Genomic DNA, 17,160 nt, shown 5'->3' with positions numbered 1-17,160 from the left:
AAATTTCCACTATGGCGGCAGCTACAGTACGGGCGGCAAATTCTTTAGCGATCCTGGGCCGTTACGATCGCCAAATGTGGTCGGACATTTCATCTCTAATTGACCTTATTCCTGAAACATCTAGACCAGAGGCATTAAAGATTCTCCAAGAAGGAGAAATAATTTATTCGGAAATTATAGATTGCGCTATTGGTGTGTCCTCTTCTGGCTTCCGTCTTTTGGCTGGTGCAGCGGTCCTCCGGCATCAAGGCTGGTTGCGAGCCACGTCTTTTCGTCAGGAGGTACAAACAAAGATACTGGACATGCCTTACGACGGTGAATCACTTTTTGGCCAGCATATAGATTATGCCCTTCAAGCAATTAAGAAGGACACTGACACGGGTCGTGCCCTTGGATCTTTGCAATTCAAAAAGCAACCTTTTCGAGGCGCAAGAGGTCGTGGTTCCTCTTCTTCCTTTCGAGGAAATTCGAATCAATACAGACAAGGACAGACCCGCTACTCCTCTCAAAATCAACAATCTTATAGGCAACAACATTCTTCCACCTACAGACAATACAGAGGAAAATCTTCTTATAGAGGAAAGGATTCCTCCAAGAAACAGTGACTCACTCTACACACAGTCGCGAGTTCCTCCTCTTTTTTCAAAACTTGGAGGTCGAATCTCCCACTTCTACTCCAAATGGTCACAAATTACTACCGATCAATGGGTTCTAGATATTGTACGCAGGGGACACGCATTGGAATTTGTAAAGATTCCTCCCAATACTCCACCAAGAGGTCCCCCTCCTGCCCACTTAAAAGAGCTTCTGAATCGGCTAAAAATTTTATTGAGAAAGGGCGCGATCGAAGTGGTGCCAAAGCTACAGAAGGGCAGGGGGTTCTATTCAAGGTTCTTCCTCATACAGAAAAAGTCGGGAGAATGGCGTCCCATTTTGGATCTACGTGCTTTAAACAAGTATATAAAGACACAACTTTTCGTATGTTGTCCCTTCAAGAAGTACTCCCCTTTCTATCCCAAGGAGAATATATGACAACTCTAGATCTCCAAGACGCTTATTTTCATCTCCCCATATTGCCGAGACACAGAAAATTCCTCAGATTCAGGGTGGCCGGAAAGGATTTTCAATCCAAAGTTCTGCCTTTCGGCCTTCGTTCTGCTCCCCGAGTGTTCACAAAAGTCCTGGCACCGGTGGCAGCTTACCTTCGTCTACAAGGAGTACAAATCTTCCCATACTTAGACGACTGCCTACTGAAGGCAAAGTCTTTCGAACTAGCGTCCAAACAAACTCTGTTATGCAGATCCCTCTTCCAATCTCTGGGCCTCACACTAAACATAGGAAAATCTCAGTTACTCCCGGCTCAAAACAGACTTCTTGGGAGCCATTCTGGATACCAGTCTAGGGAAAGCTTTTGTGTCGCACGAACGGCGTCAACGTCTTCGCGAGCTAGCGACTTCTATCCATCTAAAAGAGTTCGTTTCTGTCCGACAGTTGAAATCTTTCCTCGGAATGTTGTCCTCATGCATTCCTCTAGTCCCTCACTGCCGCCTGAAGATGAGACCTGTCGAGGAAGAATTGGACAGGCAATGGGCTCAGGTCTCGAACTTTCAACGACCTAGTAAGAGTCACTTATCGCCTAAAAAGAGCTCTTTTATGGTGGACTCACGAAACGTCTCCTCGGGGCGTCCTTTTCTGGCGGACTCTCCACAATTCACCCTCACCACTGACGCGTCTCTCGAGGGTTGGGGCGCCCACTTACAAGGCTTAACTGTGAAAGGCAAGTGGTCTGTCCAACAAAAGACAAAACACATCAACCTTTTAGAATTACTGGCCATTTTTCTGGCTCTGAAAGCTTTCCGAACCATCATTCACGGAAGCACGGTGTTGATCCGTACGGACAACACAACGTGCATGCACTACATCAACAAACAAGGAGGCACGAGGTCCGTTTTGTTGTCCCTTCAGGCTCAAAAATTTTGGGATTGGGCGATTCAACATCGCATCGTTCTCACAGCTGTCCATGTTCTGGGAGCGTCGAACAATCTTGCAGATTCCCTAAGCAGATCGTCCACGACCAATCACGAATGGGAATTGCACCAACCCATTCTTCATCACATCTTTCAGCTATGGGGTCCCCCAAATCTGGATCTTTTCGCAACATATCTGAACCGCAAATGCCAGTTCTACGCAAGTTGGCTTCCCCAACCAAAGTCATGCGGGAATGCCTTTTTGATGAACTGGTCCAAAATATATGCTTACGCTTTTCCGCCAATACCCCTAGTCCCCAAGGTTCTACGGAAAATGAGGAAAGAACCCTGTCACATTATCCTTATAGCCCCCCGATGGCCTTGACAGATCTGGTTCACGGAACTGCAGCTCCTGTCTCGGTGCGAACCGATCATTCTTCGTCCTCTTCCAAATCTTTTGACCATGGAACACGGTCAAATTTGTCATCCTGATCCTGCATCTCTACACTTAGCGGCTTGGAACCTGAGCACTATGAATTTGTGAATTTAGACATCCCTTTAGATTGCAGAGAAGTTTTGGCAAAAGCTAGAGCACCTTCAACAGTAAAAACATATATAAACTCAAATGGAAAAGATTTTGTTTATGGTGCAATGATGCAAAAATACATCCTATACATTCCAAGCCAGAACAACTTTTGCCTTTCTTTTTGCACCTAGCGAAATCAGGCCTCTCATACTCTACCCTTAAAGTTTTCCTAGCGGCAATCTCACGATTCCGACAAGATGGCTCTAACTCACTTTACTCGTCAAGAGTAATTCAGCAATTTTTCAAAGGGCTTTTTCGGATGTTTCCTCCGATACGTCGGCCTCCTCCACCTTGGCATCTAAACATTGTATTGGCGCAGCTCATGAAATCGCCATTTGAGCCAATCCACAAGGTCAGTCTCAAATATGTCACTTGGAAGACTTTTCTCCTCCTGGCTCTTACATCCTCCCGCCGGGTCAGTGACTTGCAAGCATTTACCATTAAACCACCTTTTCTTCAATTTACTAAAGACTCTGTCCTGCTTCGCACCAAACCGGCCTTTATCCCTAAGGTGCCATCTGATTTCCACCTTAATGAGCCGGTTGTTTTAAAAACATTTTTTCCAAATCCTCAAACTACTGCAGAAAAAACTCTTCATTCTTTGGATGTCAAAAGCTGTCTCAAATTTTATCTTCAGAAAACATCTACTATTCGTAAGAGTGACCAACTCTTTGTAGCCTACGGACGGATGCGACAAGGTCATCCGGTCACCAAACAATCTATAGCACGCTGGATATCTTCCTACTATTGCCTTTTGCCATCAACAAGCAGGAAAACCGCTTGCTTCAAACGTTAAAGCGCATTCCACCAGGAAGGTTTCTTCTTCTACGGCGCTATTTGCTGGAGTACCTCTTCAATCCATCTGTAGAGCGGCAACATGGTCCAACAGACACACCTTTACGAGACACTACTGTCTGGATGCTGCAGACAACACGGACACAGCCGTGGGACAAGCAGTCCTTCGTAATCTTTTTAAATAAGGTGAGCCTCTGATGCTTCCCTCCTCCTGTATACAAGGTACTTTTATTTATTTATTTATTTATTTATATATATTATAATCTTTTGCACTGTATATGCTATTGCTTTGATTCTCATGTACCTTGTATTATTCTGATATCACTGCTCACTACTCTTATTCAAGCATGTGAATCTATGAAAGACACCCCAATACTGGAGAAGAACAAAAGTTACTTACCTGTAAACTGTGGTTCTCCAGTATTGGTGTCTTTCATAGATTCACATGCGACCCACCCACCTCCCCTCAGAGGCTCTAATTATGTATTTGACTATAATGTCATTCTTGTGCTACGAAAATCTGAGAGCCTCAGCCTCTGGGGAGGGGGTCCTAGAGGGTGCGGACACCTGATTGGCTGGATTTGGACTAAAACATAACGACAGTAATATGTTATAGAGGTGACAAGTTGTCTATCCATGAAAACTCTATGGTTTTACTTTATTTTATGCCTAATAGGCTTATGTTATTACTACATTCCTATGTTATGTACCGTGGGACTCCCACTTCGGGAAATATTCAAGCATGTGAATCTATGCAAGACACCAATACTGGAGAACCACAGTTTACAGGTAAGTAACTTTTGTTCTTATGCAACTTTGCCCTCACCTGTGGTGTAGTGCACCCTGCTGGAGGGGTGCCTTACCTAGGCCACAGGCAGTGGGCTGCAGGCATGGCACACAGGGATGTGAGCCATGTCGACTCTTCACTTTTCTGTGCACTAAAACACGCAGTCTGCAATGGCAGTGTGTTGGTGTTAAGGTGCAGGGTCTCTAAGGGTGGCACAATAGGTGTTTGCAGCCTTGGAGGCCTTCCCTGGTCACAGTCCCCTTGAAACCCATGGTACCTTTTAGTTTGGGCTGACCTGTGGCCAGAGATGTGCCAATTGTGTGTACAAAGGTAGTGTTTTGAGAAAGGCACACAGGTGCTGGGGCCTGGTTAGCAGGATCCCAGCACACACAGTCAATTTGGCATCGGGTATCTGGCAAAAAGTTTGGGGGTAACAATGCAAAAGAGGTCTCTTTCCTACCGATATGAAATGCACCAATCCTTTGGCTAGATAGCTCTCCTTATATAATTTCTGTATAGAGATCTCTGCAGTCAAATATATACGTTTTAGTAGTAGGTGTGGAATGGACGAGGAGCACAGTGGGAAAATGAACAGTAATTACTAATAAATGGATGGTGTTTAGGAGAATTAAGGAAGATGACTAGGGGAGGCATGCCTATTAGAAACGCATTCACAAATGAGTAAGAAAATTCCAAATCACAAAGTGCACTCCTACATCTACTACAGTAGTACCACTGACCAACCAGGCTTGCAAGTATTCCAGCCAAGCTTTGTCACTAGACATGGCCAACCACTGGTACTGAAACTCACTGCCATAGAAAACTGTGAAGGTAGGGAATAACACTAACCAACATATAGGAGCAACCTAAAAGTAAATGTAATTTATTCTTCAATAATTTCAATGTTCAAATATTTTTACATTAAAATCTTTATGTAATTTAAAACATTTAATTGTGTTTACCATTAAATTACATTTTAAATTAACTTAAAATTACAATTTAATATAATTTAAAAATACACAACGTTCAACCTTGTAATACGTTCAGTGCCACTGATACTGGAAGTGAGGTATATTTTACATTCAAATTATTTAATTTAAATACAAGTATATAAAATTTTTACATCTAAATAGTATATTACATTTTTGAGCTGCAGTGTGGTTAGTCTGATCGTCTTCGGTAAAGTGACATTGGGGAAGGATGTTTTTAGATTTTTAATTACCTTAATATAATTTTTTTTCTTCCTGCTTGACTTTACTAGCTTCCCTTATTAGTTTCTTTAGGAAGAGATGCCCCCAGTGTTGTAAATCTCCACAAAGTTACTAATAGTAGCTTTATGGTTGTTTATCCGGTTACAGGAGTCTCCATGCTTTCTTTTGAGGGTGTGATGACTCGTAAGCCTAAATCTAGACGGATATCGCCACATATAAATTATTTCCATTAATGAAATTTCCACTTGCGTGCAGGTGGAGATCTCCACCTTTCAGATAAACTTGAGACAGATTTCAATTCATCGATAACGGCGCGTTCATTTCTTGACTTTTTCAGTTTACATCTTATTGGGTGTATGTTCTGTTTGGTGAAATTTGATGGCTACTATCCTTAGCTATTTCACTTTTTCTGTATTCCCTGGATGATCCCATGTTAAACTGCTCCAAAGTCATTGAAACTTTGACACCCTTGTTTATTGGTAACACAACTCTTCATATCCCAATGAGCACAGTGTAACCATAGCATTACTATTGGGCATTACTGTGGAAGTATAATATACATATAAGTAGGAATGTAGATCAATATTCTTAAACTCAGAAATGAGACTAGTGTATTGAAGACCATGAAAAAAAGATTTTAGATGTGGAAAAAAGTTGAACTTTCGTCATAAAGTGTATTCGTAAAGCTCAAGTAATAGGTGCTATGGTCCAGCAGAAAGAAAGAAAGGGTGGTGGAACTCTGGGCTGTGCACATGCAACTTTGCATAACATTCCATAATTTCTAATGGTGTCTGCAGTGGTTTTCAGTGAAGTGACTATTTTTTACGTTATGTTGGTTATGGTGCTGGGAAAACTGCGTAATAATCCTCTTTCCTTGTTGTAGATTTTGATTGACATTGACGGGAAGCAGGAGTGGAGGGACTGTATCGACATCCCAGGTGTACGCCTGCCCCGGGGCTACTTTTTTGGGGCTTCATCTGTTACGGGAGATCTTTCAGGTACGCCTGCAGAGAAGGTGTTCTTAGAAGAAATATGGCAGGTTTTCTTTGCTGTATGAATTGCCCCCATTTAGACTATGAATTATTACCCTCCTATGCTGCTGTATAAATCCCCCTATGTTACTGTATGGTACTCTGTGGATTCCTCCCCTTCCCATGCTGCTGCAGATTCTTCCCCTTACTATGCTTCTGCCGATTTCTCCTCCTGCAACATGCTGCAGTATATCTGCCATCCCTCCCTATGCTGCTTTCACCCTCCCTTTTCTCCCTGATTCTGCCCCCCCCCCACCCCGCCCCCCAATTCTCAATCCCCCACTGCTGCTCTAAATTCCTCCCTTTCCTCCTTGGTGCTGCTATAAATCTACCTCCCTATTGCTGTTGTGTATTATTTCCCGACCTCCAAGGCGTAACTGGCATTTTCCCCTCCTTTCTGGTGCTGGTGTTAATCTCCCTCTACCTTCCGTACCTTTATGAATTATGTTAACTAATGATGCTGTATAAATTAACCCCACCCCTACTATGTGTTTGTGTCAGTTAATCTCAGTCCTGCTCTAATATGCTGTCATGTTTTTTTTCGTGATAGTCTCTAGCAGAAGGCCTGTGCACTGTTTACGCTGCCACCTGCAGAAAACATTAAATAATAAAAATGATTTTCTGAAATTCAACGTTTAGTAGACCTACACTCACAAGAACAAACCTCCTAGGATTTCATGTTGCTGGTATAAAATGTTTGTTTTATCTTTGCTTGTAAAGTGGCAGGCACTGATAAACATCTCCAAGAATGTTGTGATCAAAGGGGCATGTAATCGTACCAGTCTCTTTACACCTGCCTTGTTCCATCCGTGCCACTGGAATATCGCTTCTTGAACAATCCGATTAGCCTGTTGGATATGGGAGATAGATATTTGAATTGACCGTCTCTCCTTAAGTTTGATATTGCTTCTCCCATTGCCGGATGCCTGAAGTTGAAATAAAATTGGGTGTAAGAAGCCGAAATTAGTATGTCCTAAAATCCAGGTGGCAGAGCTTGGAAACAGGTTCTCTCTTTCAGTGTTTTTCACCATTTGTAAGTTTATTAGAATTTACTGGCCACTGGATCCATAAGTCTGCCTGTATAGCAGTTGTTTCTCACACTGACATCTTTGTTTTTATTAGCCCTGTAGTTAGGTAGTCCTAGAATTTAATCCCCCTCCCCACCCCAACCTCCAAAATAGCAGATTCATCTCTGTTGACAAATGTTTAGTCTTTTCCCACACCTGCTGTAGAGGATTGGTGATCTTTTTTTTTTTTTCAAGTATCAGTAGTTGTTGTGCAGGGGTCTGGTGGTGCAGTGGTTTTGGCTGGATCCATTTTATTGCCTCCTCAGATCTTCTTTGATGTTTATAAATGTATTTTTTTTCTGATATGTATTTCATTATAAGTATTTCTGCCAGTGTGAGGCTTTTCGAGAATTCATTTTTACAGAGAGCTCCGGCGCAGCGGGCAGTGCAGCTGACTCCACACTCTCCTGCTACAAAAATCTACTTCTCCTGCATAGACATTCTCTTGCTCCACCTTCTTGTTAAACAGAGTATATGTTTTGGCAGAGTAACAATTAGATTTTTATTTTGTTCTATTAGCACGGGCAAAACAGATGGTTTGCAACGGTGTTAAAGTAAAATCTTTTTGTAATGGGCATTGTCTTTGCCCAGGAAGTTCTGCGACCCAACAAAAACACTGTGGAATAACTAATTTCTGGTAACTTTGTCATCCATTTTCCACAAAAGAATCTACAGCCCCTTTGTTTTGGCAGAGTGCTGTAGCAATCATTACAATGAGTGTCTGTCAGTTGTTATAAATAGTAAGACTCTTAAATCCCAATGAAGGAGGAATGTTTGGTATTTGGGTAGGTAGCAGTAGGAAAATGTTCCTCAGGAGGCAGTGGTCTAGAGTATTTGTGCTGCATAGTTTACCAATGTGCATGCTAGGACAGATATGCAGAGCAACATTATGCAACCCTGTATGCACATTTGTTGTACTGCTACTTGTACAGCAGGTGTGTCCTAAAAACAATTGTCACAGTCAGGTTACATGTATAGAAATAGCACCTATAACTAGAGTCCTGAGTGGGCATTTCTGCCAGTGTACCCAAAATATTTTGGTGTTCTTTGTGCAGTCTTTTGAAGGATATGAACAGCAAAGAAAGGTTTCTCAGGTCTGCATAATTGCTGTAGCTGTGACTGTTATGTTTTAGCAGTGCTCACATATGGTGATCTAGCACATATCTGGTATGTGTTAAGTTTGAGGTAGCAGTGGTTGAGACACTAGGACATTTTAAAAGTAAAATGACCGCAAACGCAGGGAAATGCTTTCCATTTTGTAAGATCTAAGGTCTGTCTAACAAGACGTACTTGCGTTTCCAAACCTCTCCTTGCTAAAATTCCAGCATGTGGACATGTGTTGAGGAATCGGAAGGTTGTCTGTAGTGTCTAGTTATCTTGAACAGCACTAAGTGTAAATCTGTCACTTTTCAGAATATAAGATGAGACTCAAGTGTTGTTGATTGGTGCTGGAATGAGGTCGCTATGGTACACCAGTGTATTAAAATCTGCTCAGATCAGCGAGTGTGGCTTCAGATTTTCTCCCTATTCAGTTCTTGGACTCTGAGAGATTACCAGCAAAAAGGACACATTTGCACCAACTGTTGAAAGTGTGTATTGGCTCATGATTGAGATAGGATAGTGACCCATCAAAAGTTAATCGTTGCAAAAGCAGGGAATTGAGTTGCCAAGAAAATTGGGGACCTACAACCAACGAAGGCATGTCTTGGATATGTAGATTCATGGTCACCATGGGAATCAGTGGTTTATAAATAGATTTACCATTGGTGGCTATGAATGGACATTGTGTTTTTGACTATGGAACCCTCTAAAAGGTAAGGAAGTAGAGATTCAACAAATGTACACTAGATTACCCAAGAACTGTTCATAAAACTCAACAGTTAATACAAACAGGAATTTAGATGAGAAATAACAGACCTTTCAGACAGACCTACAGACAGCCACAAACAGACACTACAGAAGAGACGGGCACACCCTGCAGAGAGAGAGAGAGAGACATACTGCACAATATATCAATCAAAGACTGTTCACAATGCACAAGAAGTAACACAAACAGGAATGTTAGCAATAGAATGATGCACACGGATACTGCCGATCTCACCCAGCAGACACACACATCTACTTCTTCCTTGCTGACACACCCACCCCTAACAGAGATTCACAAACACCTTGCAGCGAGACACATCTACTGTACTCTAGATCACCAAAGATCTATCCACAAAACGCACAAACTGGAGAGTAAAAAACTGAATTACACACAACGTGCCAGCAGAGACTCATCCAGGTGATACACCCTGAAGAAACACAGTTTGTGCACACAGAGGTTCTGCAAACGTTCATTTTCTGAACGAACGATCACCCAAGAACTTTTCACAAAGCACGACTGGTAACACAAATGGGACCTCCGATAATGAAATAATTTACAGACCGTGATGATCTTTGCTTTCTGTAACACACACACCTGCAGCAGACATATCCACAACACAACCGCAGCCTCCGTTCTTAAAGCTTCTCTTTAGGATATAGTCTCAACCAGGATGAGTATGAATTAATCTGCTGGAAGTGGAATGTGCCTGAAGATCTGGGGGAAGAAAATGGGTCACTGCTGATTAGACCACTGAATGAAGACGTCTAGAAGTTGCACCTTAAACTTAACAAGCCGCCAAACTATGCAAAAAGTTGGTGTCGCCAACGCTGACATGCTCTGCAAAGGACTTGCACGCACTGCAGGCATCCCCCTACATAGACCCGCACCATCTTCTGTAAACACACACTTGTTCTTTCACACACAGACCATGCACAAACATCTCGGCACAAACCCCCCGCCCACCTTGAACAGACACTTTCTAGAGACTCCTACAAACAGCATAGGCACACTGCGGACATGCAAATCTCTGCAGATGGATACATGTCCATCCTCTAAAGGGAGGCGCACCTTGCACAGAGAAAAACCCACGCTCCTTTTAGAGAGACTTTCTGTAGAAACACAGCTTGCAAACATGCACGCACACAGATGCATACCCTCAACACACTTTACTCTATGAACTTTCTACAGAAAATGCATACCCCAAGCAGATCTTCTTTCCTGCAAACACACCTCCACAGTGGTTTAGACTGATGCCTACATAGAGTTGTTCGACAGAGAAATTTGTGTTATGACTGAGTGGCCTGCTGGGCTGAGAATTTATCTGGAGGAGCTCTAGGGGTCCCACAAACATTACATCTGCCATATATTCAGAGTGGACTATTAATGGATTTATAGCAGTAGTGGCCAAGGTGGAGCACAGAGCTTAGGACAGGTCCTGAAGAGAACGGAACGGATGAGCCAGAAGGCAAAATAGAGCCACAAATAAACCCAGAGGGGGAGGAATTAAATGGCCAGAATTGGCAACGTCGTAAGGGGCAGGTGTAGACTACTGGGGGGGCAAATAGACACAGGAGGCGCTTGTTCTTTTCTTGTTACCTTCAACTTTATTAATATCCCTGTATTTTTATTATTTTGTTGGGGGGTGTATGTATTCGTCCTCTCCTGACTTCCACTGCCTTTAAGCTTTCAGGGATGTTTGACCGAATTTTCTATTGTTTTGAGAGACTGCCCAAAACATTTTTCTGATGCCTTTGGCTTGTATGAGGTTGCTTCTGTTCTTAAAAATTGATGGTATTGATCAAGAGCTTCTTGGGGAAAATATGGCTACCCATAGTTTGACATCGATCCAGATCAGAGCTGCCCCAAGGAACACAACATGCGCAGCAAAAAAGCTAAACGAGTGATGATGATGGTGGGTGTTGGGGGAGTATCTTGTTACTTCCCGAGTCCTTGCTACCTTCTCCCAGACTCCTAGAAGCAGAGTTAGTAGGTCTTCAGTGTCAAATGCCTCTACATCTAGTGGTTTTTCTTGGCGAAGACCTAGTTGGGTAGCTATTGCCAAAACAATTCAAACCTTAAAAGGGCCTCTGCCAGATCTAAGAACCAGAGCTGGTCCTGGCCATGCCTTGTATGGTGGAAGGACCTTCAGGCGACCAATGTTGTTCAGATCTCATCTAGGACTGTTTTTGCTCATTTTTTTCCCTGAATTTACGTATAGATTTTTCTTCTTTATGGAAGTTTATGCATCCATTCCTTATAATGGTTGGTTGGAACCCTTATTTTCAAACAGCCAGGGTGGAGTTACATCAACTCGGCTTGTTTTTCTTTAATTGAATTCACGTTGACTGTCTTCCTCATTAAGTGTTATGGTGTGTATCCTGTTGTAGCCTCAAAAGAAAATCACTTTGTTTTAATATGGTTTGTTAGGAGTAATTTCAACAGACTCTCTAGTACAGCAAAGATTTTGCCATTCTGCCCCTTGTTCATTATATTTGGCTGCCATGCAATATGGGACAGCTCTTCTCTTCCTTCTTTTGGTCCTGCTAAATTGACAAGTTTTATGATGAGGCTCTGGTGACAGGACTTAAAGGGGTTCTGTATTCTAGTGGCAACCATTTGAGCAACTATTCTAGCTACATCCTGTTGCATTTCAGTTAATTTCTAAAGATCTCAAAGTTGGAACTACTTCGTAGAGCTTGTATTTAAGCGATGCAGACATATGGAGGCCTTCTTGCACTCCTCACCTCTATCCTTTTACCCCACCACATCCCCATGTATCGTCTTGCACCCCCTTTGAACCTCCTTCCTTTTTTTCCCCTTCCACCTCGTCCAAGACTATTTCCTCAAGATCTCCGCTGCCTTCTCCTAGCTTACTTTTTTCTTCATCACCGCTCACCCATATTTTCTCTATCTACTATCCCTTCTTTTCTCTGCCTGCACTTCTTCACTCTCCACTTCTACCTTTTCTCCTTCTCTGCTCCTCAGCCACTCTTCATTTCTGCTGCATCTTTACTCTCCCCACTCATTCCTCCTTCTGCTTCCACTCTTCCCTTCATCATCACTGCTCCTCTCACCCTTCTGCCCTTTATCTGCACACACCTTATTCCTCTCCTCTTCTGCTCCCACTCTTTCCTTTCCCTCTGCCCCTCCTTCCCCTCTGCTCTCTTTTCCTCCTTCCCCTGCTCTTCTGTACACTCCTTCACTACTCAATCTGCTCCCATCTCTTTAACTGTCCATTTTCCTCCTGCCTACTATAGGTTTTCTTCCTGTCCCTGATATCCTCATGGCCAGTTATTTTAGGAGGCCACACAAATATAGGTTGGCCATGCGCATGTGTCGCAACACCCTCACCCCTCTTATTTTTTTTGGCTATGGCCTTCCACACTGCTGTCTTCTATTCCATGACACCCGTGGTGTGCAGGTATATTAACTGCACTTCCATTCACTATGCAAACCTGAATCTCGGTTGATAACTGTTTACATCTTTTCCTTTCGTACCATATGTTCTTAATTTTTTCCCTGTACAGCCCCAATGCCACCAAGGCACAGTATCACTGTAGTAAAGCATTAAGTAAATGTGTTCCTTTATTATAAAAGCTTCACCTTCTCAAACTTGCTAGAGAATAAATGGCTTTTGAGAAAAGTGTTCCAAATTTATGAACTGATTTTCCTTGTTTTTTATTTTTATTTTCTAGGTTACATTCCATAACATGTGGGATGCATGGCCTTGCAGTACACTGAGGTCCTCGTTTATGAGCGTGTCCCATGTCTGTTTTTACATTAGAACACTTTTAAAAGCATCTCAAACCAATCTTTCCAAATTAAACATTGAAAGTGCTAGCTATTCCCAGCCATCGCGTGTTGCTTCCGAGGAGTGGAGAGATTTATTTCAATACCATTTGAGCCACAGTATATCCAAGGGTTGCTACTAACTAAAAAAAAATGGTAGAAGAACTGTGCCACATAGTTTCAAAACTGCTAAAAGATTTTAGTCCAACCTGAATTGTGGGAAGAACTTCAGTTTAAGTCAATCAAGGTCCAGACAAAACTACAACCATCTACCTACCACATTCATAAAAAGGTAGGCATGAACAGTGGTTTCTGGCATGAAAGCTGGAGATATTGCTGATGCACTTTCCAAGACTGCTGAACTCATATCGAACATCCACTTCCATTGTCTGCTTATAAGATCTCCAAATCTTCTTTTGCTAATTTCTTGGACTTATCTTGCACTAATCAGTGGACTAGTAGATGGATTTACCGCATCTGCAAGAAATGCAAATACAGAGTCCTTGTATTCTGATTCAATTCTAGAACAAATGGTTTATTTGATATACCTGTTGGGTAGTTTCCATTTCTGTCAAAAGGTTATGTTCAAAATGGCTAGCTCAGTGGTGTTCCCACTCCTTCCTTTGTTATCAAAGCAATCACAAAGCAGATATCCATCCACTCCAAATTTCTCATAGCATGTCCGGCAGGACCCTGCACCACACTATCTCAACTCTGAACTTGACTGCAAAATCCCCTCAGTATGGAAGTTTTATTCTCCTATAAAGAAGCAATAATATTTTAAGTATATTAGAATCTTAATTCGCACATTAGAGTACTCCAAGTATCTGACATTGTGAGTTGAAAGACTCTATTAGAGTGATCAGCTCTAATGGACTTAGCATAGATACCATCATTGTCTAGAAGTGATGGCGGATCTTATGTAAAAACATCCTTATAAAGGCATGCAACAGGTGCAAAGACTTTAGGAGTTGTGTGACATCAGGTAGTCGTTTATAGAACGGCTACCCTGAAGTCTTGAAATGAGGATAGAACACGGTTTCCCACTAAAAAACAAAAATGACATGGATGCTCCACTAGTGTTTAGTTCTGGGAGTCTGTATGCAATGAGAGAGAAATTGGGTAGGTCTGATAACAAGGAGAGGTGTATGAAGCTGCTGTCCAGAGGGAAGATCAGGAACTGAGGCAGTCCAGAGTAATTACCAAAAACTGTTGCACTTGAAGTGAATAGGCAATTTCCCGGTTTACTGTGGATCAAGGTTTCCTTTAACTGAATGAAGTCTGTCACGCTATGGGTTTCATGGAGAATGCAGGGGTCAGCGGAGGTCTCGGAGAAGTAACGGATTCCTCTGGTTGAAGAGGGGTTCTTGTTTTAGATGGAGTGGGTTGTCGTTTTTAGGCCACTGGCAAGATACACTGATGTAATATATGCATAGCTTTATGGGGAAGGTATATATGTTTTTTATAGTATTAGGGAGACCAGTGTATTATGTAAGCCCAGAGGTTATTCCCATGCTTGTGCACACAATATATTTGTGATACACTTTGGTGCCTGGCAGGGTTGTCTATGTACACCTACATATGTATATTGTGCTTTCTGGTTTAGCTGTGGTGTGAAAGTTAATCACATTCTCAGTCGAGCCTGATGCTGGTTGTTAGGCCATGAGCTCCATTGTCCATTTGTTGCTGGAAACGGTCAGCTAATTATATATTGTGGTTTGTCTGTTTTTTGTATGGAGACAATGATCTCAATCGAATTCAGAGTAAGCGGTTTGGGACTCACAACCCCATGTCAAGAAGATGAACCTCATGAATGGGATACAATACAAAATGTATTAAACATATTGGTTTTTAAATACCACTATTGATACTTCGCCATGGATTACCAGCCAGATGACTGGAACTAAAGTATGTGAACCTATGAACGATAGTTACAGGGAACCATAATTAGAGGTAAATAATATGTTCTTCGTAGTTTTGTCATTGCTGTCCATGATGATTAACTTCTGCTTACAAGTATTTTTCTTTGTGTTTAGTTATCCTGTAACATAATGTGTGGTCATCGTTTAACATAAGTCTTGTTTAAACCACTGAACGGTGTGGTAATTGATAAATAATTGTGCATCTGGCAGGCGTGGGATGTTTTTTTTTTACTGCCTTGTAGTTGAGATGCTAGAGGAACTGGTTTGACCTGCTTATCCGTGATGGCATGATGTTTTGACCAAAAATTCCACCAGGAACAGCCTCTTTGTCAACATAGGTACTGGTGCCACCACCAGGGCATGTTTTATTGTCCAGTGAATACTGCTGATTCTGGTCTGTTCTGTCCCATGTTTGAAAGTTGGTAAGTTACCTGGGTGTAAGGTATATCTACAAGGCTTGTGGAGTGAATCATGGTGTGTGCGGCAATAATCTGTCCATGTGAATTTCCAACTTCATATATTGTCTGTTGTCTTCAGGAATCAGCCATCATAACATTGAAAGTTAGGCTGCTTTCTTTGAGGATGCAAATGTTGCCTTGTCAAGCTCTTTCAGCAGGGTGTTATCCCAAACTCAGCTGCAGCTCTGAACTTGAATATGATTCTTTTTTTAGAGCATTTGCTCCTCGTCAAACGTGGGAAACGAGGGCTTCTGCCTTTTGTAGTGAGAATGCTACAGTGCATTACACCTCCAGCATTATGAGGCTGAGTACATATATGCGGGGCAAGTGTCCTTTGTGGGTCTCCGAACAGCTGTGCTGCCTTGTTCTTGCATGATTTGTGGATGTTTTTCCCCTCCAATGAGCTCTACAATCATGCTAGCTGACAGTAACTGCACCAGGGTCATTTTTGTAGACCTCCGATGTGCTGCAATGTGAGTAAAGGGGACTACTGGCCCTTCAACAGAGGCAATGAGGTGACATTGTGGTGATGGCAGTGATATTATTGTTAAGGTGTGCAGAATATTATGACAGCACAAAAACTATTTTATGCAACACACACTAAGCTAGTGATGTCCTTCTCATACATCCCAGCATGCATGTACACCCTTCCTACTATCTTTGTATTGGTGGCATGGGAGGGGTGTCCAACCTATTCCAACTGTCCGGTGTTTGTTAGTTATCCCTGTTTTTCCTGTACTTCGGCAGTTCCCATGGTAGTAGAAGTAGATGCAGGCTTCAGTCTGAAGCCATTTTGTATTACTTAGAATAATCGGATCTGATCCGATGGGGCATTGTATGGCCAGTAAATTGGACAGTATTCTATGCTAGAATTGGATGAGCCTACAGATTTATGAATGTGATAGACCCCCTGGTTGACTTTGACATCCAGCTTATAACACCTGAGGGATAGCAGTACTGGACAGTCAGCTGGTACGGGCCAATGAGTCCTATGCAGAAATGCAGGCGACAATGGACTAGGAATGGAACCTCTGTGTGGCTGTTAATCTCTTGTAGGGATATTTCCGTGATAGTCAGAATCATGGGAATAGTCCCGCCCATGTGCGTGGACCCCGTAGCACTCCATTAGGTATATCTTCTTAAGTTGTCATCTTCTTCCTTTCTTCAGGAAGGCCTTCATAGACACTTAAGAGATAAAAAGACAATAATGCAGCCTCACTAACTAGGCTACACTGGCCATTACTTCATCTATATGTGAAAAAAGATAGCCAGTTAACTTTTAAATGTAGCAATTTTACTGAGTTTCAACACATAGAAAACTCCCCTTCACAAAACTCCTTTTTTCACGATGGAGATGAAAGGATTGGACAGAGAAGCCCCCATAGGCTTGCATTATGTCTCTTCAAATGGATACCGTGCCTTTAAGATTCTCCAGAGACCCCCGGTATCCCATGATGCACAGCCAGAGGCAGTTACTTTCAGTCCTTTTTTCCGCCTCCTGCTAGCAGGACCTTGGAGCATTAAGCTCTACCTATTTTGGTATTTTCTTCAGAATTTGCTTCAGTATTTGAATTTTTCAAACTTCACTCGATGTCTTTGGCCTGTATTTACCTTCTGCTGTCCTTTTTTGGCAGAATTTCTACAGTTTGCTTCTCAAAATGCCTTCTCTGTTTGACAAGT

General features: G+C 42.3%; 1 protein-coding gene across 1 annotated transcript in view; it reads left to right on the top strand.

Annotated features, from left to right (window-relative positions):
• LMAN2L (lectin, mannose binding 2 like) overlaps positions 1–17,160 on the top strand; it is a 243,166-nt gene that overhangs the window by 189,467 nt on the left and 36,539 nt on the right. The window contains exon 6 of the mRNA XM_085634525.1: positions 6,230–6,344. Within this exon, the coding sequence (XP_085490651.1) occupies positions 6,230–6,344 (115 nt within the window). The remainder of the gene's footprint in view (positions 1–6,229; positions 6,345–17,160) is intronic.

The sequence above is a fragment of the Triturus cristatus genome, chromosome 11 (genome assembly GCF_964204655.1).
Source record: "Triturus cristatus chromosome 11, aTriCri1.1, whole genome shotgun sequence".
Classification (NCBI taxonomy): domain Eukaryota; kingdom Metazoa; phylum Chordata; class Amphibia; order Caudata; family Salamandridae; genus Triturus; species Triturus cristatus.
This window is presented reverse-complemented; position numbering and strand designations above follow the sequence as displayed.